This window comes from Neophocaena asiaeorientalis, unplaced genomic scaffold, assembly GCF_003031525.2.
Source record: "Neophocaena asiaeorientalis asiaeorientalis breed wild unplaced genomic scaffold, Neophocaena_asiaeorientalis_V1.1 scaffold147, whole genome shotgun sequence".
Taxonomy (NCBI): Eukaryota; Metazoa; Chordata; class Mammalia; order Artiodactyla; family Phocoenidae; genus Neophocaena; species Neophocaena asiaeorientalis.
Genome location: NW_020173758.1, coordinates 3,889,142 through 3,915,626, shown reverse-complemented (window position 1 = coordinate 3,915,626; position 26,485 = coordinate 3,889,142). Strand labels below are relative to the sequence as shown.

Genomic DNA, 26,485 nt, shown 5'->3' with positions numbered 1-26,485 from the left:
CTCTCCCGTTGCGGAGCACAGGCTCCGGACGCGCAGGCTCAGCGGCCATGGCTCACGGGCCTAGCCGCTCCGCGGCATGTGGGATCTTCCCAGACCGGGGCACAAACCCATGTCCCCTGCATCGACAGGCAGACTCTCAACCACTGCGCCACCAGGGAAGCCCAGTGGTTATGTTTTAAAGCATTGCTTAAGGGCTTTGGAATTCATTTTTTATTCAGTTACTCAGGTGCTGCTTTACATGTGTGATTAGAAAGGTTTTCGCTTCTACTTTATAACTCACAAAGTCACAGTAAAATATGTAGATTTCATCTTTGGATGAATTCAAACGTAAGCCCAACACTCAGAAGAACTGAGTTCTGATTCATTCCCTTCCACATATTAATTGTGAGATCTTGAACAGGTTACTTAACCAGCCTGAATTTATTTGATCATCCAAGATTTTGGGATAATAGTAGCTGTTTGTAAGTTAAATTAAATAATACGTTTGAAAGCAATTGGTAAAACTCTAAAAACTTAGTATTATTACTACTTTAAATCAAATCTGGAATGAAGCGCCTCTCTTTTCATTCTCATGTAAGAATACTAATTATAAAATTTATCTTAAAGAGTTATTTGTTATATTTCACATGTTTTTGAACTCCATATTATCATTAATAAATATTTTTATAAAGTCAGCTGGGGTATCACTTAGTAAATGATTACTTTAGATAAGTTTGTTGTGGAATTACAATAGTAGAAGGGAAAAACAACATTTTTAATATATGTCTTTGGGGTATGTGTGGGGAATCTTAAAATAAAATTTGCTTTTTAAAAATGCCAACATATTTACACATGCTTATACTTTGTTTATACTGTCTTCAGAGTATCCTGGCTTTAAATCCTCGAACACAATCTCATGCAACTCTGCATTCCACTTTGGCCAAGAAATTAGCCAAGAAACATTGGAAAAGAAATCCTGATAAGAACTGCTTTGTAAGTACCACTGATACATGAGTTCATGCTGAAAATTATCTCATTCTACACACTGTAAGACCAGATTTTATATGTAGTTAGAAACATAATTAAATATGTGTAAAGTACAGCTGTGATTTTTTTCTTATTTTAAATATTTTATATTTGAATAATCTGAAAAGTGTGTTTAATTTTGATGCTTAAAAAATCTATTGAAATAGTTTAAAATCATATAAATTTAGTTTGGTGCCAAAATTTATTTTCTTAAAAGTCTGTAAAAACCTCTTAAAATCATTTTGTAATGACACAATGATACAGAAGAGTTTCAAAGTTATAAATATAATTCAGTTGAACAAGGGTATACTAATATATACAAACTGTTATAAAATATGCTTTGGGGGAATATTTGAACATTAGGTATTCAATATGAGCATCTCATAGTTCCAGGTGAGGTATAGGTGCAAAAATCTGAGATCTGATTGCTAGAATGTTATTTAATTGGGCCCATGAAATGATTACTGGGCTGGGATTGTTAGGCCATAAATGAGGATTAAGTACAACCTTGAAGGCAATTTTAAAATGCTGTCTTAGGAGGTATAAATCTTTAAGTTTGGGAAAGCAATTTCCTTTTTACCTGATTTCCCAAAATTAATTTCTCCAAAATTAATTTTCTCAAAGTAACTAGTGAGCTAATTAATAGTATTAGCTTATTTAACATTAGCTCTTTTGGTACCTTGTGTATATGTTCTATTTAATACAATGATTTTAATTTATTTTTATGCACTTCTTTCCTACATATAAACTCTTCGAGGATAGGAATTGAGGGTATGTGCTCATGTGCATTTGTTTTTATCTGATTTTTAATCTTTCTGTCACTGACCAACCAGCAAGGTTTTTTGAGTAAAAAAAGAAATAGAAATACGGAGAAACAACATGACTTGAGATGATAACACAGCCACTTACTAGCAGATCTGGATTTGAAATTCAGTTTTCCTTGCTCTGACTCTGTGAGCTTTGCATTCTACTATGGCATTTCTAGTAGAGGTCTCTGGAAGGACACTAATGTGGTCCAAATTAGATCAAGGAATAGATCAACTATCAGTCATGTTCCTGTATAATGATGTGAACAATTGAAGGACACTGAAAAAAGAATCATGTAATTTTCAAACTTAGAATGCCTTTAAAGATTATCAAGTCTAACTCTCTCATTTTAAATGTGATCCAGATAAATTAGATTAAATTAGATAAATTCTCTAAGGTTCCCTTTATAGATTATTAAACTGTTTATTTAGAAAGAGAGGCTTTCTCTATTATTATTATTGTTGTTATTTTATAAAAATTAGCATTTTCATTCTATAATGTTAGCCTGTAAACTGAGTGGTGTATATTGGGTTGGCCAAAAAGTTCATTCGGGTTTTTCCATAAGGTGTTAACAGAAAACTCGGACAAACTTTTTGGCCAGTCCAATATTATCCTATTTTTTGTAATTGGCAAAGATACAGTGAGAAGTGTTTTTCTCTATTAAATATATATTGGGACAAATTCCTAGAAAAGCAGTTTGACAGTATCTTTGGCAATATCTTTGACAATATTTGTTAATACCTGTGTTAGTTTGCTAGGGCTGCCATAACAAAGTACCACAGACTGGGTGGCCTAAAGAACAGTTTATTTTCTCAGTGCTCTGGAGACTAGGAATCTGGGATCAAGGTGTCAGCAGGGGCGATTTATTCTGAGGCCTCTCTCTGGATTGCAGCTGGCTGTCTTTTCTCTGTGTCTTCACATGGTCTTCACTCTGTACTTGTCCAAATTTCCTCTTACAATGACACCAATATCTCAGATAAGATCCACTCTGATGACCTCATTTTAATTACCTTTTTAAAGGCTGTCTCCAAATGTGTCCAAATACAGTTACATTCTAAGTTACTGGGGGTTAGGACTTCAATAAATTAATTTGAGGGGATATACATACAGTTCAGTCCATAATAATACCTTTAAATTATCAAACACTTACACCCAGTAATTCATCTCCTAGTAAACTATCCTAAGGAAAGAATTAGGAATGTAGGTAAATAATTAAATAGAAAGAAGATCATCCCAACATTATTTGTAGAGAAAAATGTGGGGGAAAAAACCTACTGAATTCCAACCATTGGGTTATGGTTAAGTAAATTAGGGCCGATCTATTCAGTGGTAAATTGTGCAACCATTAAAATTACTTTTGAAATAATTAATAATCTGAAAAAATACTTACAATCTATATTATATGACCAAGGCACGAAACAACACTGTATTTAAGAATGATTGTATGCACTTTTACACAACCACACTTATATACATATTCACAAAGAAAAAAAGAATGAAATGTTAATAGTAATTATATTTGTTTTCTTAGCAGTTTTGTATATTTCAAATTTTCTGTAATGAGCAAGTGTTAGAGGAAAAATAAAAGCTTTAAATATATGTTAAAATAATCTCAATTTCTAACAGCAGATATATTGCTCTGGATGTAAACCATTTTGAAAACTCTATGTGATACACTGGATTAATAAAGAACAGTGAAATAACATTCCCAAGGGGAAATATGGAGCTAGAGTTGAAAGTTAGCCTCAGTGTCATTAAAGAATGCATTTTTTTCTTTTCATTATTATTCTCTTAGTGCATGAATAAAAGTATCACCACAAGATGTGATTTATTTTTTAATTGATAAGTTTTCATACTTGAGTTTTATAATCACTCATCTAAACTAAAAAGCCTTCTAGCTAAAACAAACATAAGAAGATTCTGAAAAGCAAAGAGAAGGCCAGCCAGCTAGGGATATGGACCTGAAACATGACACAGTGATGAGTTCCCTGGGTTTTCTTTTTTCTGCCTTGGAGCTGAAGAAATTGGAAAACCAGAAATGCTAACTGATACACACACACACACGCACATGCACACACACACACATACACACACACACACGTACACAGATCTCAGCAAAGTCTGCTCTCTCTAGCCAAAATACCAGGAAAGGAACAGTCTAGCAACAGAAGACTTTTTGACAGTAACTGCTTTAATCTAGCCAAACACACACAAAAAAAATTGTGACCTCATCCTGATTCATTCATAAAGGCCATCTTATGATGAGAGGATGAGATGCTCCAATCCTTCTGCTGGGTGAAAGAGTAGGGAGTCAGGACTTTCATACCCACTAGCTAGCCGGTAACCAAGGCAGCCCACATCACCAGTCACCCTCTGTGGTGTCAGTGGTGAGACCACTGAACTTCTACCGCTATCAAGAAGAGAAGAAACGGGGTGAGGCTAAAAAATACCCCAAAAGGAAATAATAGCTAAAAACTTCCCAGATTTAACAAGAGACGTTAATCTACAGATTCAAAAGCCTCTGTGAAACACAAAGGAATCCATAGCAAGACGTATCATAATTAACCTTCTGAGAACTAAAAAGAAAGACAGTATCTTAGAAGAAGCCAGCCTGCTTGCCTCAAGGTAAGGACAGCTTCTATGGGCAGTTGTGCTCCAGATCCTTGCCCTGTAGCTTTGACTAAGACTAGACACTATCACCGACAAATGCTTGCTTAGCATTTTTTTTTTTTTTTCCTATCCTGCTTCACTCCTCTTGTATTGGTATTTCCTGAAGAGCACTCACTCCATAATCACGTGAACCCAAATCCCTGCCTCAAATTTTGCTTTTAGGGAAAACGAACTTTAAATTGCTAAATTAGGAGCAAACTGTGGCCTGTATCAGCAGTACTTGATATAGGCAGTCACTCTCTTCTTCCTGAAATATTTTTTTCACTTGACTTCCAGGACATTAGACTCCCTGGTGTTCTTCTTTCCTTATTGGTATCTCCTTCTCACTCAGCGTATTTGTTGGTTATTCCTCATCTTCTCACCCTTAAATATCAGAGTGCCCAGGGCTCAGATCTTTCTTTCTTTCTTTAGAGACTCACTAAGTTGGTGATCACATTTTGTCTCCTCATTTTAAATACCATATATAGACAGATGGCTCCTGCATTTATATCTCTTGCCTGGACCACTTTCTTAAATTCTAGTCCTCTATAACAAAATGCCTAAGGAATACCTCCATTTGAATGTCTAATCGCGATTTCAGTGTACACATACTGAAAATCCAAATTATGAACTTACCTCCAAAATGTATTATTCTTGGAGTCATGTCCATCCACCCTTTCTCTGAGAGCAAAATACTGAGTCCTTGATTTTGTTATTTCTCTCACCTTCCATACCTAAGTAGAAGATCCTTTTGGCTTCAAATATATCTAGAATCTGATTATTTCTCACCACTTCTACCACTACCAACCTTTCTAAGCCATCACCATTATCTTTCATCTGGATTATTTCAGTTGCTTTGTAATGGTTTCCATGCTTATGCCCTTTCCTGGTAGAGTCTCTTCATAATAATTCATCGGAGAAATCCTTTCAATATTCCTGTGCTCAGAATCTTTCAGTGGTTTTCTAGCTTACTTGGAGTTTGCATAATTTCCTTTGTACAGTTGTCACCTCAGCAAGGGCTTCTCCAGCCACCCTGTTTAAAACTCTAACCTGCCACCCTACCAAGCTCTCTTTAGACTTCTTTGCTTCTTTGCGTCCCCAGCTTCATGAACCCTTGGTGCTCACTAAAGATCTGTTGAATGAATATGACCCCTCTTTTACCTAGTCCTTACATACATAAGGATCACATATTTTCTTGTATAGTGCTATATACAGTTTCCAGAGTCCCTTTGCATATTGCATTTGATTTTTACTATGATGTGAATGGACAACCCAGATGTGTTTCCTCATTATACTGATCTGTTTCCTCATTTTACTGACTATGCTGAAAATGTTAAATTATTTGCTTAAACTCATTGAAATTACTTAGTGTTGGAGCCGTGTCTAGAATTCTGGTTATCTGAATCTAGTGTGTCCTATCCAGTGTATTACCTGGCCTCCTTAAAAAACACGAATAAGATGATTAGAAAATAGATATGTTAAAGTTAAGGAAAATGTAGATTGTAGTGGTGGTCACATTTGTGACCAGTAATCTTACATCATTTCTGAAGGCAGCCAAAGAGCTCGTTTTGAACCAACTCCCCAACTACCAAATAGAAAGGCTTTATTTATTCGTGTTTATTTTGTTTTATTTTCTAATGATTTTGCTTTGGCTTTACAATTATCTGTTTTGGTTTGACTCAGATAATTACTGCTTTATCATTCTTAGCATATCTGCATTGGGGCTGTGGTTTGGGTTTATTTGGGTAGAGTCCTCTCTGTCTCTCTTTCCACTTTGGTCCTTGAAGCAACTGTATGTTAGGCACTGTATTGAATGCCACTCAAAGGTGAATGAAATATGCAAAATAAGTAGTCTAAAATTGTCTATTAAATTAAATCACATTTAGTTTTAATAAACAAATATTTGTTTATAGGCTTTTTAGAAAATAGGCATCTGTTTTGGCCTGTAGAAGTACCCTAAGAATGGCAATTCTGAAATTTTTTACCCAGGAATTTCTTCCTTGCCAAGTTAATACCATTCTAGTAATAATTAGAAATTCTGAATTCAGTAGGGAATTTAAACTGGCAAATGTGTTTTTACTGGTTAATGAAGCACGAAACAGTTATTTCCAGTATCTTTTAAGCAGGTGTTCTATAACTGCTGTTTATTTTTGCCATTTTTGAAAATGTTGAACTGTCTTAATTACATAAATATTTTGTGCTCATTTTCCGTTAGCAATTTTTAAAGAGCAGAAAATGTTACACATCAGAAAACTTATCCTGGGTGAAAATAAAGAGGAAAGGCAATTAAAGATAACCAATTATTTGACATGTTTTGAGAATTTTAGCTAATTTGTTTTAAACACATGGCACGTAGTAGGTGCTCAAAGTAAAATAATACAAATAAAAATAAACCATAATGTATATTAAGAATTTGCTGACTGCAGGTATATTTCAAAGTGCTTTCTATGAAGTAACTCTTTTTAGCCTCAGAACCACCCTGTGAGGTAAATGTTATATTTTATCTCCATTCACAGATGAGGGAAGCTTAAGAAACCTGTCTAAGGGTCCACAACTAAATGGTAGAACTAGAGGCTGAATCCATGCAGTCTGGTACCAGAGCTCTTTAAGTAGACTATTTAAAATAAATAAATAAAAATAAATCACTGAACTTTTTTCTCCTAGTAAGTGACTAAAGTAATATATAGGTTTTGGTAATCATTTTTTTTTTCCCTGGGTGAGCTTCACCATCTTAGTCACTACTTTGTTTCTACATTTATTGCCTGTTTACAATGGGCCAGGCATTGTGCTGCTTAGCACTCTGGAATAAAAATGAACATGATACAGACCCTGCCAAGAAGGTCTCACATTCTTTAGAAGAAGACAGAAATATCAACATATAGTCTTCTTTCAAAGGACGAACCCTGGAGGAATTTTAATTATCAGTATGAGTTGGTCAGATTTGTCTTGAGATGAATCAGTCTAACTTTCAGTGTAGAAGATGGGTTCAACGAGAAAGATGGGAGGCCAGGTCTCTGGGACTGATGTGCAAGGCTGGAAGACAAATCTTGGAGACCAGGGGCGGGGGGCATGTAGGAGAGAGGATAAGCTTGAATATATAGGAGGTGTCTTAGTCTGTTTGGGCTGCTATAACAAAAATATCACAGACTGGTTGGCTTAAACAACAAACATTTATTTCTTATACTTTTGGAGGCTGGGAAGTCCAAGATCGAGGCACCGGAAGATTTAGTATCTGGTGAGGGCCAACTTCCTCATTCATAGATGGCTTTTTGCTGTGCCCTCAAGTGGCAGAAGGGATGAGAGAGCTCTCTGGAGCCTCTTTTATAAGCACTAATCCCATTCATGAGGGCTCCACCCTCATAACCTAAAAGCCTCGCAAAGGCCACCTCCTAATACCATCACAATGAGAGTTAGGATTTCAGCATGTGGACTTTGACGGGACACAAACATTTAGTCCATAACAGGGAGGTAAAATAAATATGACTTGGGAGTTGACTTTATGTGTACACTTAATTGTTCATAGGATAAATTGAGAGAAATCGTGAATTCAGTTCGGGATCTTTTGAGTTTCTTGTACCTGTGGGTCATCCTGTTTAGTTTAAAGGTTGAAGCTCAGTAACAGGGTCAGGAATGCAGATGAAGAGTTTTGAGTAATCAGAATATATGTGGGTAATTAAAAGCCTGTGGGCAGAGTTACCCAGGAAGGGTGTGTGGAGTGGGAAGAATATGGAGGTTAGACTTTGGGCAGGGATTAGGGAGAGGGGAGTTAGACACTGGCCTCAGGTGAAGAGTGTAAAGGAGGCACCGACAGACTCAATAATCAAGGTAAATAATACAAAAATCATACAAAATATATAAATAATACAAAAAATATATAAAATGTGTGTATGGAAACACACTTCTTTCCTTTTGCCTCAGGCTCCATTGTGGCTCAGCTTGGCACTGAGCACCAGGCAAGGGCAGGCAGAGATGAGAATTTAGCCAAGAAGTGCTATGATGGGTGAGATGAGAACCAGAGGAGCGTAGTGGGAGAGTTCCTACAAAGAAGGAGAGATCAGTGTGCTTTTCCTCTAATACCCGATTACCGAATGGGGCTATTTTTTGTACTTTGGAAATTATCCTTCTAGCTTGCCTTATCTGCTGAGTCCATTTTTCCCTCTCAATTTTACATGACTATTAAGAGATGAAATCCACGTAGTTAATAAAGTTATTAGTCAACCAATCTCATTCAGAAAGGGAAGGTGGAAGCTTGGATCCCCAGCTACTTGGCTCTGTTAAACGTGACATAGAATGCAGGTCCCAATATTGGTACATATCAAATTCACAATATGAATTTTTATTTTTAAGCTCCAAAATTAAATGAGCTTTTGACCAGAGTCACAGTAAGAAAGCAATCCTATTCTGCACTGGCCTCTTCTTACACCATAGTTTAAAACAACTTCTCAGGCTTGAGCTTGCTTTCCTGATTGCTGACAATAGCTTTCTTCCAAAAATAGACTCAATGCCTGAAGGAGTTTCTGGAATTAAAAAAAATAACCAAAACCAAGATTCTTTACAACTTAATGCCTTCTTCAGTAGTTGAAAAATACATGGTTTGTATACATAATACAAATATCAGACTAGAAACTCAGGCATGCAGGAAATAAAACCTCCTTTATTTTCCTATAACTGAACTTAATTTTTAGTTTGAACTTCTCTAAGGGTAGAAGTTTAGTCACTGTCACTTTCAGAATTCTCTTTTCTCTGTTTGTCCCCCCACTCCCCCTTATTTCTCTGAGCTAATATATGAGTTTCTGGGGATTTGGTGGCAAGTGTGATAGGTGAGCTGAGCCCTGCTGATTCTTCATGACATCTCTCTTCTAATAACCATCACGGGGAATGTGGAGTCATCCTTCATTCCCATTCACCGGGTCCCTTCCTGTCCCTCACCTCTCTTCTACTTTGAAGTCACTCTCGAGCACATGACAATCATTCTAATGTCCTTCTCAACACAGGGGCTTGGGGAACTTCACGGTTTAGTCACCTTTTCCCAGGGCTTCATCTAGTTAGTGGGTGACAGGTTCTCCAAGCTCATGATTTCCACGCACCTGGCTAGGGTTTGTCATTCCCCCTGTGTCCAGCCTGAGGAACTGAGCTTCTTTCTCTGGATCGACCATTATTCCTGGACTCTTCCCTTTCCTTTTGATCCTCATTTTGTTTTTCCATTCTTAAAATATTTATATAGTTTAGATGGGAAGGTAAGAGTGGAGGAAAAAATTTGCTTTTAACTCATCACACATATCCTCCTAAATCCACACTGTCAATCACCCAAGTTCTTCCAGTTTCCTTGAAAATTTGACTTCTGAAATCTGAAGTCTCACAGAAGATCTCTGTGTCGCTGCTTTCTGCACTTACATTCTTCTCTTTTAGAAATGAAAACCAGTGGCCTAGCTGCCTAACATGTGTAAACTTTAGGAGGAAGGAGACAAAAATTACAGTAAAACATCTCGTATCCCACAAAGTCTGATTTTGAATTTGGATTTAACAAAATCGGTGATTATCTCCCATCCTTCATCCAGCAGAGTATCAAATGAGGTCTGTTGGGGTGGGAAGTTAGGGTAGGGTAAGTTCCTACTTTGGGTCAGAGAGACTAAGAAAGAAGGGCTAGGCCAGGCAAAGCCATTCAGAACCCTGTGTTGGGAAGCTGAGATAGTACTTGCAGGACTCTTGAGAGTGAGTGTCTCCTTAAATTTTGTGACCTAGACACCTCACTTACATCACCATAGTACTGACTCTGAAAACTGCTGCCAACCAAAGGCTTGCACTGTGCCGGAGGTACCAGCATGCCTTGGGACCCAGCAATGTCCCCATGAGTGTTTAAACTTGGGTGACAACTGCCAACCTGCAGCAGGGACTCAAATGGATTTGGATGGCACAGGTGGCCCCAGAAATCCTAGCTGGCTCACTGGGTGGGCTTCCCTGGTCCTTACATTAATTTCCCAGTAATGCTACTGCATATATTATCGGATTTTTTGGAATCATTAATCTGGTATGGTTTTACCATTTCTATTAAGAACAGTTATCCTACTGCATTTGTTGAGAACATTGTAATGGATTCGAAAAATAAGTTTGTTTTTAAATAGGTGTATTTTAAGTGATCTTTATTGGATAATCTCTTCCATACTTCTAACAAAGGTTAGAAGTTATTACTGTATAAATTTAGTAATTAACTTTATGTGTGTGTTAAGATAGACATAAACTAGAAAAAAACTAATCCTTTAAAGAAAATGCAAGTTTAAAAGTTCAGCAGAGGGAAAATTTTACAGAGTTAAAATGTACTGTGAAATGTGACTACCTAAAAATCCTGTTGTCAGAATATACAACTTTAAGAAGAACAGGGATTCTGAGCCTAAACTCTTGCTGCATGGTCATTTAGACATATGTAAACCTTGTAATTTTGAAATTGGGATGGAGTCTTCAGTCGTATGAATTTTGACACATAACCAGTATTTATTTTAATATAGTAGCATACTGCTTATGGGAAGGGCATTTTTGGTAGAAGTCTTAAAGTTTAGTTACAAATTTCTAAAGGAGAATTTTGGGCAATCTCAATTTCTTTAAGAATACAAAGTATACTCTGAATCTGTACTTAAAATATGAAATCATTGATTGGTTTCCATTGTCTATATATGAATTATGAACTCCAAATAGCATCTTTTGAACATTTTTGGGCATTGATCCAATGGCTAGAAATAAGGTACTTTTTATAGCATTGACCTCTCTTAGATAATTAATACATTTCATCACATTTTTCCATATTTATACAACACTGATCTTGGTTGGCCTCGGTCTGCAGCGACTAGAAGCAGGGTTTCTGATCCTGGCCAGAGATTAAGGTTGGGTCATGGCAGTGAGAGCACCGAATTCTAGCCACTAGACCAGTGGTCAGTGACAAGGCCCTGGTCCTTTGGCTTTGCAGAAAAGAATTCCCACAAAGACGGAAAGTAGTGAAACAAGTGAAGTGTTTATTAGGAGAAAAAAAGAGTACAGTACGTGTGGATAGACACATGGGCGGGCACAGAGAGAGGGTTGCGCCCTTGTGGTAGTTTAAATCTCTTTTATGGGGCATTTCTTCCAGGTTTCCTTTGGCCAATCATTTTGATTTGCCTGGCTCAGAGTCCATATGTGGTATATCTCAGGATCCTCCCGTGTGTGCATGCATCTCTCAGCCAAGATGGATTCCACTGAGGAGACCTATGCGTAGCTTGGCATAACTCCCTTTTGACATCCAAGGAGCTTTCTGGTCAGGAAGGTCTCCTTGACTTCGAGAATGAGAAATATATGGTCTCTTATCTTCTACCTGGGCAGGGCCCAGCCTCCTCTCTTGATTTGTCATGCTATTCTCATCTTGGAGTATCCACAGGGGACAAACTCCAATTGCTTACCCTAGTGGGGGCCCATCTACCTCCTGCCTCAACACTACTATAGATAAATTATTTTACTAATATTCATAGTATATTTGCTTGAAATCTGAGTTGTACAGTTTAATTAATTATCAAATATTAATGGAAGGCCAAATATGTGCCAACCACTGTGAAAAGTGGGGAAAGGGACAGATGCTTTTCCTGCCCTGACAGCTTACAGTCATTTGAACAGGGATTAAACTCATTCACAACCAAGTGTTGTGAGTATTGCCATCCATGGGACTTGAAGTATGTAACCTAGTCTCAGGATTTAGCATTAGAAAACAGAAAATTCTGTTTTCTCTCTGAGAAAACAGAATTTAAGTTGAAAATGTCGATGAAGGAAGGAAAGAAGAAGAAGGGTCCCACCAGAGTACAGACTATATATTGCAGACACCTAAGATGAGGGAGGATATTGAACTAATGATATTGATACTTTAACAATTTTAGTGCTGCATGGCTGTGTAGAATATGGGGGGAAGTACCAAGTGATGAGACAGAAGAGATCAGAGGGGAGTAGTACAAGTAACAATAACAGTAATGATATTAATAATAACATTTATCGAAAAGTTCTGTATGCTGATTCTTTCATTGAGAGAAGTGCATGCCATCCCATTAAGAAAGCACACTCTGCTACCTGCTAGAATTTGGAATTTTGCCATATATTAGGTTCTGTCTTTGAAAGTATGTGTTTTCTTGGCACTTCATTGCACACATAGAATTAGAATAGTATTGTCAGAGATTTATTCTCCAGGCAAAATATGTAATAAAATGCTAATTGGCTAAAAAGAAGAAAAGTGTTAACTCTTGATTTCCTGAGGCTGTTACAAGAAAGCTTTGCTTTAATTATTTATTTCAGACTGATCACAACTTTCTCCACGTCCATGTGACACACAAATTAAACTCGTTTGTAATTGTCAGCCATCAGCTCTGTTACTTTTATTTTGCTCTTCTTTAGTTTGAAATTTTATAATAGTTAAGTGGGAGTGAAATTTTATAGTAATTAAGTGGCAGTTCTGGTTGTTTTTTTTTTTTAACCAACTTTATTGTTAATTAGAATGGAGTGTAGTTATCTAGTCAGGGTTTAAATTGAACTGGAAAAAACTTTCCTCTGAGTAAGGTGTGTTTCAGTTAGCTTTATTAGCAAAGAAAGAAATCTTTCCCTTTAAAGCTAGCTGCCTTATCTTTGAGGTTGGCTTTTTATGAAAGAAGACAGTGGAACCTGAAGGGATGACCTATCAGCAGAAAGGTTGGTTTAAGAGTGAGTTACAGAGATAAACTAATTGGGTTCAATTATTGGTTCTTCCATTTACTACCTATGTGCCCTTGAGTAAATTCCTTAATCTCTTCCTGCCTCCATTTCCTCTTCTGTAAAATGAGGGTAATAACAGCATCTACCTGATATAGTTGTTGTTAGGATTAAGTGAGTCAATTTGCATACTATATACACTTCCTATACACTTTAAAACACTTCCTGGCATATATATATAATCCTCTATAACTGTCATTGTGTAGCATTGATGGGTTGATGCTCCCAGATCTGTTTCTGTTACTACATGTGTAGATCCATAATGATAGTGGATACAGAACAAAGTAACTAAATATGGAAAGAATGTGGAAGGGTAATAAACAGGAAGATATTAAGGACGGTAATGGAAAACAGACCAGACATTTCCTGTATTGCCCAGAAATTTCTTAGCAGCAAGTTGTGTGTATGTGTGTGTGTGTGTGTGTGAGAGAGAGAGAGAGAGAGAGAGAGAAACAACGGAGGTACCAGATTTTCTGAGCACTGCCTAATATATCCATGAAGTTGGAATGAATTATCTTCCTGTGAATTTTTTTTTACCATATTTTGCACTCTCCAAAAAGCTTCATCATGACACCTTGGTCCTGCCCAGTTTCACCAGTGTATAGCTCTTCGTTGTCATGGGGATTTCGCCCTGGCCGATGCTCTGTTGTGTGAGCCCCTGTAGGGAACTAAGTGCTAACCTGAAATGTTTCTCTTCTCTTAAAATGGCCGAGAGTGAAACATTTCCTCTAACCATTTGACAAGGAAGTTTCTCTTTGGAGAAGTTGTTCATATAGATTACATATTAGTCCAGGAATATTGAGAAGGGAATCCAAAAGATCTGAAACCAAACTGATTTGGTTTGTTTATATAGAAATTCTTTGCATAGTCATAAATACTAAACTGGAATTATATGATGTATTGTAGGTCAATAAGTAGTATATAATAAAGCAGATGTGTTAAGACTATGTCTATAAAAACAGGATATGTATATTTTAAAAGATATTAATGAAGCATATTACTGTATTTGCAAATAAGAAATAACTTTGCATATGGGAAAATAGAGTGCTCTGAACTAAAGAAATCAGCTAAATTGTCTTTAGCGCCTAATGGTATATTTTACCTTTGCAAAACATTTATTTGGTGCTCATAACAAATAAATATGCGAGTTTTGCTGTTTTCTGAATGGGCATACAATGGCAGCTGTCTTTCTAATCGCTCCCCTATTCAAACACTAATCGGTGGAACCCACGTAGAATGCTAGGCGCCTGAATAGGTAGACAATGGCAGCAACGTTTTTAATCACAGTCCTATTCAAGCGCTAATCAGAGTGATGATTAAGGGACATTAGAGGGAGCACTTTGACATCTGATCCTTTGAACTGACGTCTGTGCAGGCTGCACTCCACAGAGCTCACTCGGCCAAACTGATTTCCTTAAATAAAGTGCAGTGATTTCCAATGTAGGAAATATTACATTAGAGCCTATTGAAATGATTAGGAATTGAGGAGCTTTTCTTTTAGTGAGGATTTGGTGTATGCCGTATACTCACAAAGCTAAAACATTAATATTTCATGCACTCTGGGTATCAGGGACTATAGAGAAATAGCTTGAAAAGGATCCTCCTCTAGTCACACACTTACAATTGAATATGAGCAGAGATGTGAAACTCTGCTGTCATAGTCCTCCATTATGGAAGTTTATTTGGAGTTTTATATAACTCAGTCAAGATCGGAACATCCTAACTGCATTGCATTTTTTTGTTTTCTTTAGACCAGGGTATTTTAGTGTTACTTCTTTTGAGTTGCTTTAATAACAACAAAAACAAAAATTGTGTCATATCCTATGCATGGTTATACTTTGATTCAGTAGTCTTTAATAAGACAGAATGGAATATTTCTTTTTTTAGTGTCTCAGAATTTCTAATATCTATTTAGATTTTACTAACCTATTCTCCAGAACATTGCATAGGATTGATGCTGAAAACATTAGTATCTATTCAAGATTTGCAGATTGGATCAGTGGTTAACATTTCAACATCAGCATTTGAAGATGTAGCTCTAAATATCTGTGTATTTCTATAGCTATCTATCTATCATCTATCTATCCATATTTATAATTTATGTAAAAGAGAAAAAAATTTTTCTTCTTATGTTCAATATATGAGGTCTATGAATTAAACTGGCAAAAAACATTAATAGAAGAAAAGGTGTACACATTTTATTTGATGTTAACAGTTTATGTCCATGAAGGCTTTCACAGATAAGAAGTGAAGACTCAAAGAAGCAGTTAGACTCATGGGCTTATATACCATTTTAACAAAGGGCATATTGTAGAGAAGTGACCAAAGGAAAACGGATTTGACTTCTAGGGGTGGTTAATTGTGGGAAGGTAAGTATATGGGGGAAACTAATGGCTGATAGGACTTATTTTAGTAAGGTTTGTTTTTGCATCTTTGTGTCAACTTTCTGTCTCCAGTGATAAGGGTTGTTCTTCAGGAGAAGGGAGGAGGAACGCATTCAGGAAGGGAAGTTTATGTCCTGCTTTTAGACAGATAGTGGAGGGCAAAGAGCTCTTTCTGCACTTGCTTTTTCTTAATTGCCTTCAGCTCAAAATAATCTTTAAAAATTGAGTAAAGTAGCATATTTTGGGATAGCATACTCTGATTGCCTTCATGTACAACCTCTTAGGATTGAGTTCCCTATAGTTTTTATGTTCCTTAGTTATAGGATTCTCTTCTACAAGAGGCAAATATTTATCATAAATTCTGGAATAAATATGACTGTGGTGTATACTTTTGAGGGTATCTGCCCCCTAATTCACAGGTGCATAGGTGTGGGCCGTTGAAACTATACTTGCACCATCTGACTGTGACCCCAATTCTAGGGTCAGATTCTGAATCTGATTGAGAAAACTCACCCAACCCAGGAAAAGCAGATTCTGTCTTAGAAATCTGGGACAAGAGATAACATTTCATTCTAGGTTGTTTCAGTAGAAAAAAAAATGAAACCTGGTTGTTGTGGGGTGGCCATTTTCCACCTGCCAATTATATTAAAAGCAGAAAAAGCCAGTCTAAAGAGAGAGAAGATTGAAGCAGATGTAGATAAAAAGGCTGCCTGGGTTACTCATGGCTTTTCATCAGGGGAGTTTTGCAGTTTTGTGTTTTGTGAGATACTCTTGTATCCAAATATAGTCTTCTTTTTTTGGCTTAAACTACCTAAAGCAGATTTTAGGTATAGACAACCAAAAAATCCTAAGGAGCACAGTGGTATATATCAAATTCTAATGACTTAGAAAAGGGTGTTTTAGTTTTAGGGAATATATGAAAATTATAATTAAGTAGGAAAAGAAAAACAGAGTAAGGGGTAAAGATAGTTAAATTTTATGTGTTGGGTGAAGCAGTAGAGTGTAATGTAATTAGCTCCCACTTAGAGACAGACTGCCTGGGTACAAATTATGTCTCAGCATTTACTAACTTGACCTTGGGTACTATTCTTCACTTCTATCAGCTAGCTCTAGTTTCCTTCAATAAAAAATGGAAATACTAATAATTATAGCAATCTAATTAAATTATTTTGAGGAGTAAATAAACTAATGAATTTTAAAAGCGTATAATACAAAGCTTAGCACATGGTAAATGCTCACTAAATGGTGTGTTATTTTATTATTTTATTTTTATGTGCATATGGGGAATGTCTCAGGTTCAGATGATAAGATATTTATCTAGGATTTCTTACATCTTCAGTCATAATTTACAGATAGTAAAAATTGAGTAAAGTGATACTACATTTATTTATCCTAAGTGTGACTTCTTTTCAAATGTCATATACTTTTTAAAAATTTGAGATAAAATTGGTATGTAACATTATATAAGTTTCAGGTGTACAACATTATAATTCTACATCTTTATACACTACAAAGTGATCACCACCAAAGGTCTAGTTACCACTCATCACCATACAGTTGACCCGCTTCATCCATTTGGGTATTTGGTAAACAAATCCAGGTTGATATAACCATATGATTTTCATGATTAAATAGACCCTTTATCATAAACTCTCTCAGTGTTCCTTATTCTATAAGATACAAAATGTATACAGATGTAGTATTCTTAGTTTATTTCCATGTTACATGAAGTAATTGTAGTTGGTTATTTTGGATTACTTCTATGTTTTCCTCCCTGAGCTCCAGTAAGAATACAGATAGCATTTATGGTATACCTTTGCCCTTATTATCTATTAGTTCATCCTATCCATTTTCTATCCTTTTGCTTTTAGGTTTATTATGTTTCATTTTAAATTGCCTCTCATGTGTTTTGAGAATTGGAATCTATATCTGTACCTCTATATTAACCTATCTATCTCTCTTTATCTCTAAATCTATATCTATATGCCTTCTTTTTAAAGTTATACTCTCTGGCTTTAAAGCCAGCAGCTTTGTAAGCTGCAAATCAACAAGTAATCTACCCAAATCATTTCCCCACAGCACTGCCTAAGAAAGTTTGACAGTGTGGTGGTTTTTCTTGCACATATTTGGAATAACTTTTTTATCATATTTGGGTTCTTGCCATAGTTTGGTTTAGTAGGGGAGGATTTAAAAGAGTGAGTAAAAGGAAGAGGGCCAGGAGGTCCATCAAGGAGAACAGATTTTTGAATGTGGAATATGCATAGTATGTTTGGGAGGCAAAAATCCAGTAGATAATTCAGGCTCCAGAAGGGATTCATGCCTGAGAGCAAAAGAAGAAGAGTTTTGGAAGGAAGGGTGGAGGTGAAAATGTCTAGAAAAGAAGACTGGATTGAGCTTGTGAAAAAAAATTAAGTACACTTTAGGGATTTGGATGTTTTTCTTAGGGCAATAAACTCATGATTTGGACTAAGATACTACCATCATAAAAGTAATGTTTTAAAATTAATGAGTAATCTTTAGAATGTTAATTTGGAACTTACTTTTTAGTTAGGGGCATCAATAAAGGTGGGAGTTATGGGAATAAAGAGAATGGGATTAAAGATTCTTCAGATATTGTGAAAATTATTTAGGAAGAATGAACAGCACTCTTTGTTGGAAAGGGATGAAAAAAATAAATAAAATGCCATTCATCATTCATTAAATACATATTGAGTACCATAGTAGGGATACAAGAAGGTATCCATATTCGTATTAGGGAGAAACAGACAGCAATGGAATGCACTGATGTACGGTGGGAAATACCAGCTATGGTGCCATCTTGGCCCATTGTTCTCCCAGCTGGCATAGTGCCTGGCATATAGTAGGCACTCAACGATTGCTAGCTATTATATTCATCCTTGATAGATTTTGCTATCACTGTTACTGATTTTTTCTCTTATTATTGACATTCAGTGGTAAAGTCACTTCTTGCTAATTACTGGTAATGTTACACGTTCTGTTGTCTGGCTGTACCAGAATGGCTTCTAGGCAGAGACGAAAAAAAAAAAACAAGTGGAAGAGAAGATAACTTCACTCCAACCCAGAAAAAGGCTGAAAGAACTTATCAAGCCTCAAACTTCGGGTATATATTGGACAAGTTATCTGCGATGCAAGATTTAGGCTTTATCAGATGTATACTAAGCTTTGTTAGATTAAATATCATAGGTTGTAATTTTTTCACTGAAAGTGTTCTTTTGAACACCTTACTTATCTCCCCTATAAAAGCATTATTCCTTTTTACTGCATTTTTATCTTACACCTTCTTGGAAAAACAGTTTATAGTATATTTTGTCCAGCCCTGAAACATTGCTTTGTGATGAATGTCATCATAGTAACCTAGTTTTAATCTTTTGAGTGGGAAATATTATGAATCAATTGAACAAATATTTAATCCCTCAAACAGAAATAAATAGAAATGGTGGCATTTCAGTCTTCTTTTCATTCATTCAACAAACTGGGTTTGGACCAATGGTAGAAAGATGACGAGTAAAGGTCAAAATAAAAACAATTATATTTTTAAGATAAATCTTGAATAGATATTCTAAAGCATAGAAAAATTCTAGAACATTGGATAATGTTGGACATTCTATAAATATTTGAGAAATGAATAACTGGATAATTAAAGAAGTTACCTTTGCCAGGAGGGAATACGAGGAATAACCGGAGAAGATGATGGGTCATTTGAATCTTGAAGATACAGCAGGCCTTTAACCAGGCAGGAAAGAGAAGGGGAAAAGGAAGCAATACAAGCAGAAGAACAGCATGTGTAGCCTCATAGATTTATAAAGCAGTGACATGTTTTCAATGAACTGCAGATAACTATAGTATTACCAGAATAGACAGGATAATACGGACCAGCATATGAAGGCCTTTAAATGTATATTATTACTATGCTCCCTTTTAGAAGAAGAAATTAAACAACACCTATTTAATTTTCACAATAATTCAGTGATGTAAGTGCTAGAGTTATTCCTATTTAAAGGTGAGGGAACTGAGAATTAGAGATGTTAAGTTCCTTGTCCAGGTTATGTAGCTAGTAAGTAAACTATTAACACCTAGGGATGAAACTGGACATCTGCAAGTCCTAGCACACTTCAGAATATATAAAAATATGTTTATATTTTTGCAAGAAGAAAGTAAATGTTTGGAATATTTTTGTACTGAACTGAAACAAGATAGGAACAGTTGTTACATTTACCCACCTTTTTTTAGTTGTTTTCATTACCAATATATCATTAGGCAAGTTTTACTGTGTTTGCCCAAAATTCAAATCAAGTTTTCCAAAGAAACTAATTTTCAAAAGAGTGATCTAATTATACTCAGCAGCTTGATATATCTGACAGAAAATTGTCTCAAAGCAATAATGTTATTGTACTGTCGTAAGGGCAGTAACTTTAAGAAAAATAAAAATATTTTATTATTAATTAAAAAATAGAAACAGATATTTTAATAATGGGAATAAACATCTAGAAAGCTACATGTGAAAGATCAGTAAAATTCAGTAATGCTGAAAACAGTGCTGAAGTGCTGAAAACAGTAATGTTGACAAAAGAAAAAAATTTTCTGAGATTTGCCTTGTATTTGAGTCTTTCGTTGGAACTGTTAACACAGTGTTGGCATCAGAAAAGAATCTATACAGAATATATACTCAAGAAATCATTTTAAAACTATCATAAATAATATCAAGATAGCAGTTCCAGTTTGCATTTATAGAATATTTTCCTCCAAGGAACTCAAAACACTTGACATTTATCTTACCACCTTGGTGAAGTATTTCTATGGTAAGTATTATTGTTCTGTCATTCCTCTTAAGGGAGAATACATAGAAAGTGTCGGGATCTGTTTTTTTTAACAGTTACCTGAACTTTTTTCTTTTTAATAGCCAAATAAGTCTCAGTAAAAGATAACTTTATCCACTTAATTCCCCTGGCCAAAAATATTGAATTCTTGATTTCTTATTTTCTCCACACATCATATCTAGTCTGTTAATAAATTAGCTCTACCTTCAGAATATATACAGAAAAGACAACTTCTCACCTTCTCCACCTCATGGGAGCTTCATCTGTATTGTAATCTGTGGGTATGGTTTCTCTTAGAATTATGTGTACAGCTGCACAACCATACCTGGTCTTCTGGCTGTTACCCTGGCCTGGACGTTTGTTTGGCTCAGGCAAGAATACAAATAGAGGCCCACATCTCATATATCTGAATATTTACAAGCTATAATGCAAGACAAAAAAGTGTTAAAAAATTATATTCTAGCACCCAACTTTAACAAATACATGTTCATGATAAAGTTGAAAAATATGGTTTTTATACATGGCTGTTCTGTTGGTGGGCTGGTGATGCTTAGGTGAGTAATAAAATAAATGTGTGTAGTTTATAAAATTACTATATTTATATTATGAAATTTATTTTTTCTTGCCTTTGTTTCAGCAGAAACAAACTGTGTTGTAATAATTGAAGATGCCATATAATTTGTATTCTATTGGTAATAATGTTTTAAAGGATTAAAATATAATGGAATGTATTCAAAATATACCAATTTGAATATATTTCATTAAAATGTAAATTAAATATTTAAACATTTACAAACTGTTTTCATATATTTAAAAGTTTTTTCTAAAATATTCACATTATTTATTAAAATGGTATAATAAAATAATATAAACAAAATCATTCAATGAAGTGAAACAACTTATAATTATTAAATATCAAAATATTTAACTGAAGTTGAAATTTATATTGAACTTTTTTGTAAATATTATCAAGTATTAGTACTTGATAAACATAAATCAATTTGAATATAAACTTTAGTTTTCATGTATATGGTACTCTAAAGAATCATGTTTCACACATTATATCTAGCTCTATATATGCATACAAATTTAACAGTAATATAGATTGTTTAATATTACTAGTTACTCATTGGCTGTCATGTGCAGATTTTGTAAGGATTGTGTGGGGGAGGAAAAACACATTCCTTTCCAGGCCCTGGGCCACACTTAGCTCGTGTTCTTTGTAGATATCTCTGGTGATAGTGCTCCTTCTGGACCAGTCCCTTTATAAAATATTTTAATTGGCCGTTAAGAGGAGGAGGTTAAAAACTCTTCCTGAGCCTTTTGTTTCTTTAAAGCAATCAGCCTAAAATAATCCTCAAGCCAAAGAAACACATTTGGGGGTGGCAAATTTTGTTTCCCTACAATTACAATTACATGTTTCTGGAATTATGAATTAGGAGATGGAAAGAATCAAGTCAATGACTCTTGGCACTACTAGAAAATGATACAAGAAGTATTGAATTTATGCTATCTGTAAAGAAGGAATTTAATTCTCTGTTGTTTATTTAAAGGCTTCTGCCTTTAAATCCTCCCTTCATTCCAAAGCAGTTTTTATCTCATATGTCAGTAATGACATACCCATACTTATTCATGTTATTCTCTCTTTTTGAAGGAGATAGGATGGAAGATGTAGAGAAGTGTTCTCTGGAGCCTCAATGGTTTAGAACTTTTAGGGTTCTAAACCCTAAAAATGGTTTAGAACCCTTTTAGGGTTTAAAACTGTATCAGCACCTAATATCAGTTTCAGAATGACAGAAGCAGGCATTTGTTCTTTAATAAATGTATTATGGGTATATATGTTTGAGAGATAGAGGTTCTCCAATGTGACCATCTCTTGCCCAGATCTAAAGCAATATTGAACTTAGGTATTCTCCTATATGGTCTCCTTGTTTTCCCCTATTCCTCAGACTTTTAAAACAAACAAACAAACAAAACCTTAACAAACCCATATTATTATTATTATCTTGAAACATAAAATACAGCATGTCTTCTCGTTGTCTTACCATCACAATCGAGATAAAATACAGTCTTGTACAATCTGCAACACTACCCTTCTTACTCCAACTTCTGTTGTTCTCCCAGTGACTTACTCTGGAAGCAAGACCTTGATTTTTATAGGAATTTTTAGGTTCACAGCAAAATTGAGGGGAAGGTACAGAAGTTTTCCATATATGTACTACCTCCCAAACATGCATAGCCTCTCCCATTATCAGCATCTCCCACCAGAGTGGTACATTAACTGCTTTAAAAATCCTCTGTGCTCTGCCTGTTCATTGTTCTCCTCCCCTAGACCCCTGGCAACCACTGAACTTTTTACTGTCTCCTTAGTTTTGCCTTTTCTAGAATGTCATATAGTAGGAATCATACAGCCTGTAGCTTTTTCAAATTGGCTTCTTTCACTTTTTTTACGCATTTAAGATTCCTGCATGCCTTTTCATGGCTTGATAGCTAATTTCTTTTTTAGTGCTGAGTAATATTCCATTGCCTGTATGTACCATAGTTTATTTATCGATTCATCTACTTAAGGACATTTTGGCTGCTTCCAAGTTTTGGCAATTAAGAATAAAGCTGCCATACATATCCATGTGCAAGTTTTTGTGTGAACATAATTTTTCAGCTTCTTTGGGTAAATACCAAGGGGTGTGATAGCTGGAGCATATGGTAAGAGTATGTTTAGTTTTGTAAGAAACTGCTAAATTGTCTCCCAAAGTGGTTGTATCATTTTGCATTCCCACCAGCAATGAATGAGAGTTTCTGTTGCTCTACATCCTTGCCAGCATTTGGTGTTGCATAGTTTGGTCATTCTAATAGTTATGTATGGTATCTCATTGTTGTTTTAATTTGCATTTCCCTGATGACATATGATATGGAACATCTTTTCATAAGCTTATTTGCCATCTATATATCTTCTTTGGTGAAGTGTTTGTTAAGATCTTTGGCCCGTTTTAAAATCAGGATGTTTGCTTTCTCATTGTGAGTTTTAAGAATTCTTTTTATATTTTGGATAATGGTACTTTCTCAGATAAATCTTTTGCAAATATCTTCTCCCTGTCTGAGGCTTGCTTTCCCATTCTCTTGACATTATCTTTTCAGAGAAGAAGCTTTTAATTTTAATGATGTCCAAATTATCAGTTATTTCTTCATAAGTGCCTTTGGTGTTGTATCTAAAGAGCCATTGCCATACCCAAGGATCATCTAGGTTTTCTCTATGTTATCTTCTAGTTTTATAGTTTTTCTTATATTTAGGTCTGTGATCTAGTTTGAATTGATTTTTGTGAAGGGTGTAAGGTCTATGCCTAGATTATTTTTTAATTTTTTTTTTTTTTATGTAGATGTTCAGTTTTACCAGCACCTTTTGATGAAAAGACTGTCTTTGCATCATTGTATTGCCTTTGCTGTCTTGTCAAAGATCAGTTTGTGTGGGTCTGTTTCTGGGCTCTCTGTTCTGTACCATTGATGTATTTATCTTTTTTTTTTGGCAGTACCACACTGTATTGGTTACTGTAATTTTATGGTAAGTCTTGAAATTGTTACTGTCAGTCTTCCAACTTTGTTCTTCTTCTCCAATATTGTGTTGGGTGTTGTGGGGTCTTTTGCCTTTTTATATAAACTTTAGAATCAGTTTGTCAGTATCCATAAAATAACTTGCTGAGATTTAGACTTGGATTACATTTAATCTATAGATCAAGTTAAGAAGAAATGACACATTGACAATATTGAGCCTTTCTATATAGGATCATTTATTTATCTCCATTTATTTAGTTCCTCTTTGATTTCATTCATTAGAGTTTTGTAGTTTTCCTTGTATAGATCTTGTACATATTTTATTAGATTTATACCTAAGTATTTCACTTTTTTGGCTGCTAATGTAAGTGACAGTGTTTTTTTTTTAAATTTATTTTTAATTTTTTATTTTTTGCGGTATGCAGGCCTCTCACTGCTGTGGCCTCTCCCGTTGCGGAGCACAGTCTCCGGACGTGCAGGCTCAGCGGCCATGGCTCACGGGCGCAGCCACTCCGCAGCATGTGGGATCTTCCCGGACCGGGGCACGAACCCGTGTCCCCTGCACTGGCAGGCGGACTCTCAACCACTGCGCCACCAGGGAAGCCCCATGACAGTGTGTTTTTAATTTCAAATTCCCTTTGTTCAAGTATAGAGGAAAGCAGTTGACTTTTGTTTATTAACCTTGTGCTCTGCAAGCTTGCTGTAATAGCTTATTATTTTCAGGAGTGTTTTGGTAGATTCTTTCCAATTTTCTACATAGACAGTAATATCATCTGTGAAAAAAGACAGCATTATTCTTTCCTTCCCAATCTGTTTACCTTTTATTTTCTTATTTCATTAGCTAGAACTTTCATTACGATGTTGGAAAGGACTGATGAGAGGAAGTGGTTTAGAGGGGATATCTTTGACTTGCACCCGATCTTAGTGGGAAAGCTACAAGTTTCTCACCATTAGGTATGTTGGCTGTAGATTTTTTGTAGATGTCCATTATCCAGTTGAGGAAGTTCTCCTCTGTTTCGAATTTACCAAGAGGTTTGTTTATTTTATTTTATTTTATTTTTATCGTGAATGAGTATTCGATTTTGTCAAATGCTTTTTCTGCATTTATTGATATGATTGTGTGATTTTTCTTTTTTAGCCTGTTGATGGATTGTATTAATTTTTGAACGTTGTATCAGACTTTCATATCTGGAATAAGTCCTACTTGCTCATGATGTATAATTCTTATTATACATTGTTGGATTTGATTTGCCAATATTTTGTTGAGGATTTTTGCATCTATGTTCGTGAGAATGTTGGTCTATAGTTTTCTTTTTTAATAATGTCTTTGTCTTGTTTTGGTATTAGGGTAATGCTGGCCTCAGAATGAGTTAGGAAGTATTCTCTGCTTCAGAGGGTAACTCTGAAAAAGGTTGTAGTGAATAGGTATAATTTTTTCCTTATATGTTTGGTAGAATTCACCAGGGGATAGAATTCACCCTCTGGGCCTAGTGCTTTCTGTTTTGAAAGGTTATTGATTATTGATTCAATTTTGTTAATAAATATAGTCCTATTCAGATTGTCTGTTTCTTTGTGTGTGAGTTTTGGCAGCTTGTGTCTTTCAAGATATTGGTCCATTTCATCGAGGTCATCAAATCTGTGGGCATAGAGTTGTTTTTAGTATTCCTTTATTATCCTTTTCATGTACGTAGGATCTGTAGTGATGTCCCCTCTTTGATTTCTGATGTTAGTAATTTGTGCCCTCTGTCTTTTTTTCTTAGTTAGCTTGGCTAGAGGCTTACCCATTTTACTGATGTCCTGAATGAACCAGCTTTTGGTTTAATTGATTTTCTTTATTGATTTCTTGTTTTCAATTTTATTAATTCCTGTCATTCTCTAATTTTGCTTAATTTGCTCTTCTTTTTCTAGTTTCCTAAGGTGGAAGTTTAGGTTATTGATTTTAGATCTTCTTTTCTAATATATGTATTTAATGCTATAAATTTCCTTCTAAGTACTGCTTTCATGGCATTCCATAAATTTTGGTAAGTTATATTTTCATTTTTATTTAGTTCAACATATTTTAAACTTCTCCTGAGATTTCTTTGACCCATATGTTATTTAAAAGTGTGTTAGCAAATCTCCATGTATTTTACAATTTTCCAGTTGTTTTTCTGTTATTAATTTCTAATTTAATTACACTGTGTTCTGAGAGCAGACACTGTATGTTTTGTATTCTTTTAAATCTGTTAAGATGTGTCTTATGGCCCAGAATGTGTTCTGTGTTGGTGAATGTTCCATGTGAGGTTGAGAAAAATGTGCGTTCTCCTGTTGTTGGATACAGTCTGTAGATGTCAATTATGTCCAGTTGATTGATGTAGTTGTTGAGTTCAACTGTATTATTAATTTTTCTGCCTGTTGGATCTGTCCATTTCTGATGAAGGTTGTTAAAGTCTCCAATTATGATAGTAGACTCATGTATTTCTCTTTGCAATTCTATAAGATTTTATGCTGACTTAGTTTGACATG

The 26,485-nt window shown here is 35.3% G+C and overlaps 1 protein-coding gene across 2 annotated transcripts in view; it reads left to right on the top strand.

Moving 5' to 3' along the window:
- Positions 1-26,485, top strand: part of DPYD (dihydropyrimidine dehydrogenase) — a 793,614-nt gene that overhangs the window by 36,993 nt on the left and 730,136 nt on the right. For both annotated transcript variants that reach the window (XM_024751225.1, XM_024751226.1), the window contains exon 2: positions 862-972. In XM_024751225.1, coding sequence (XP_024606993.1) covers positions 862-972 — 111 coding nt within the window. The remainder of the gene's footprint in view (positions 1-861; positions 973-26,485) is intronic.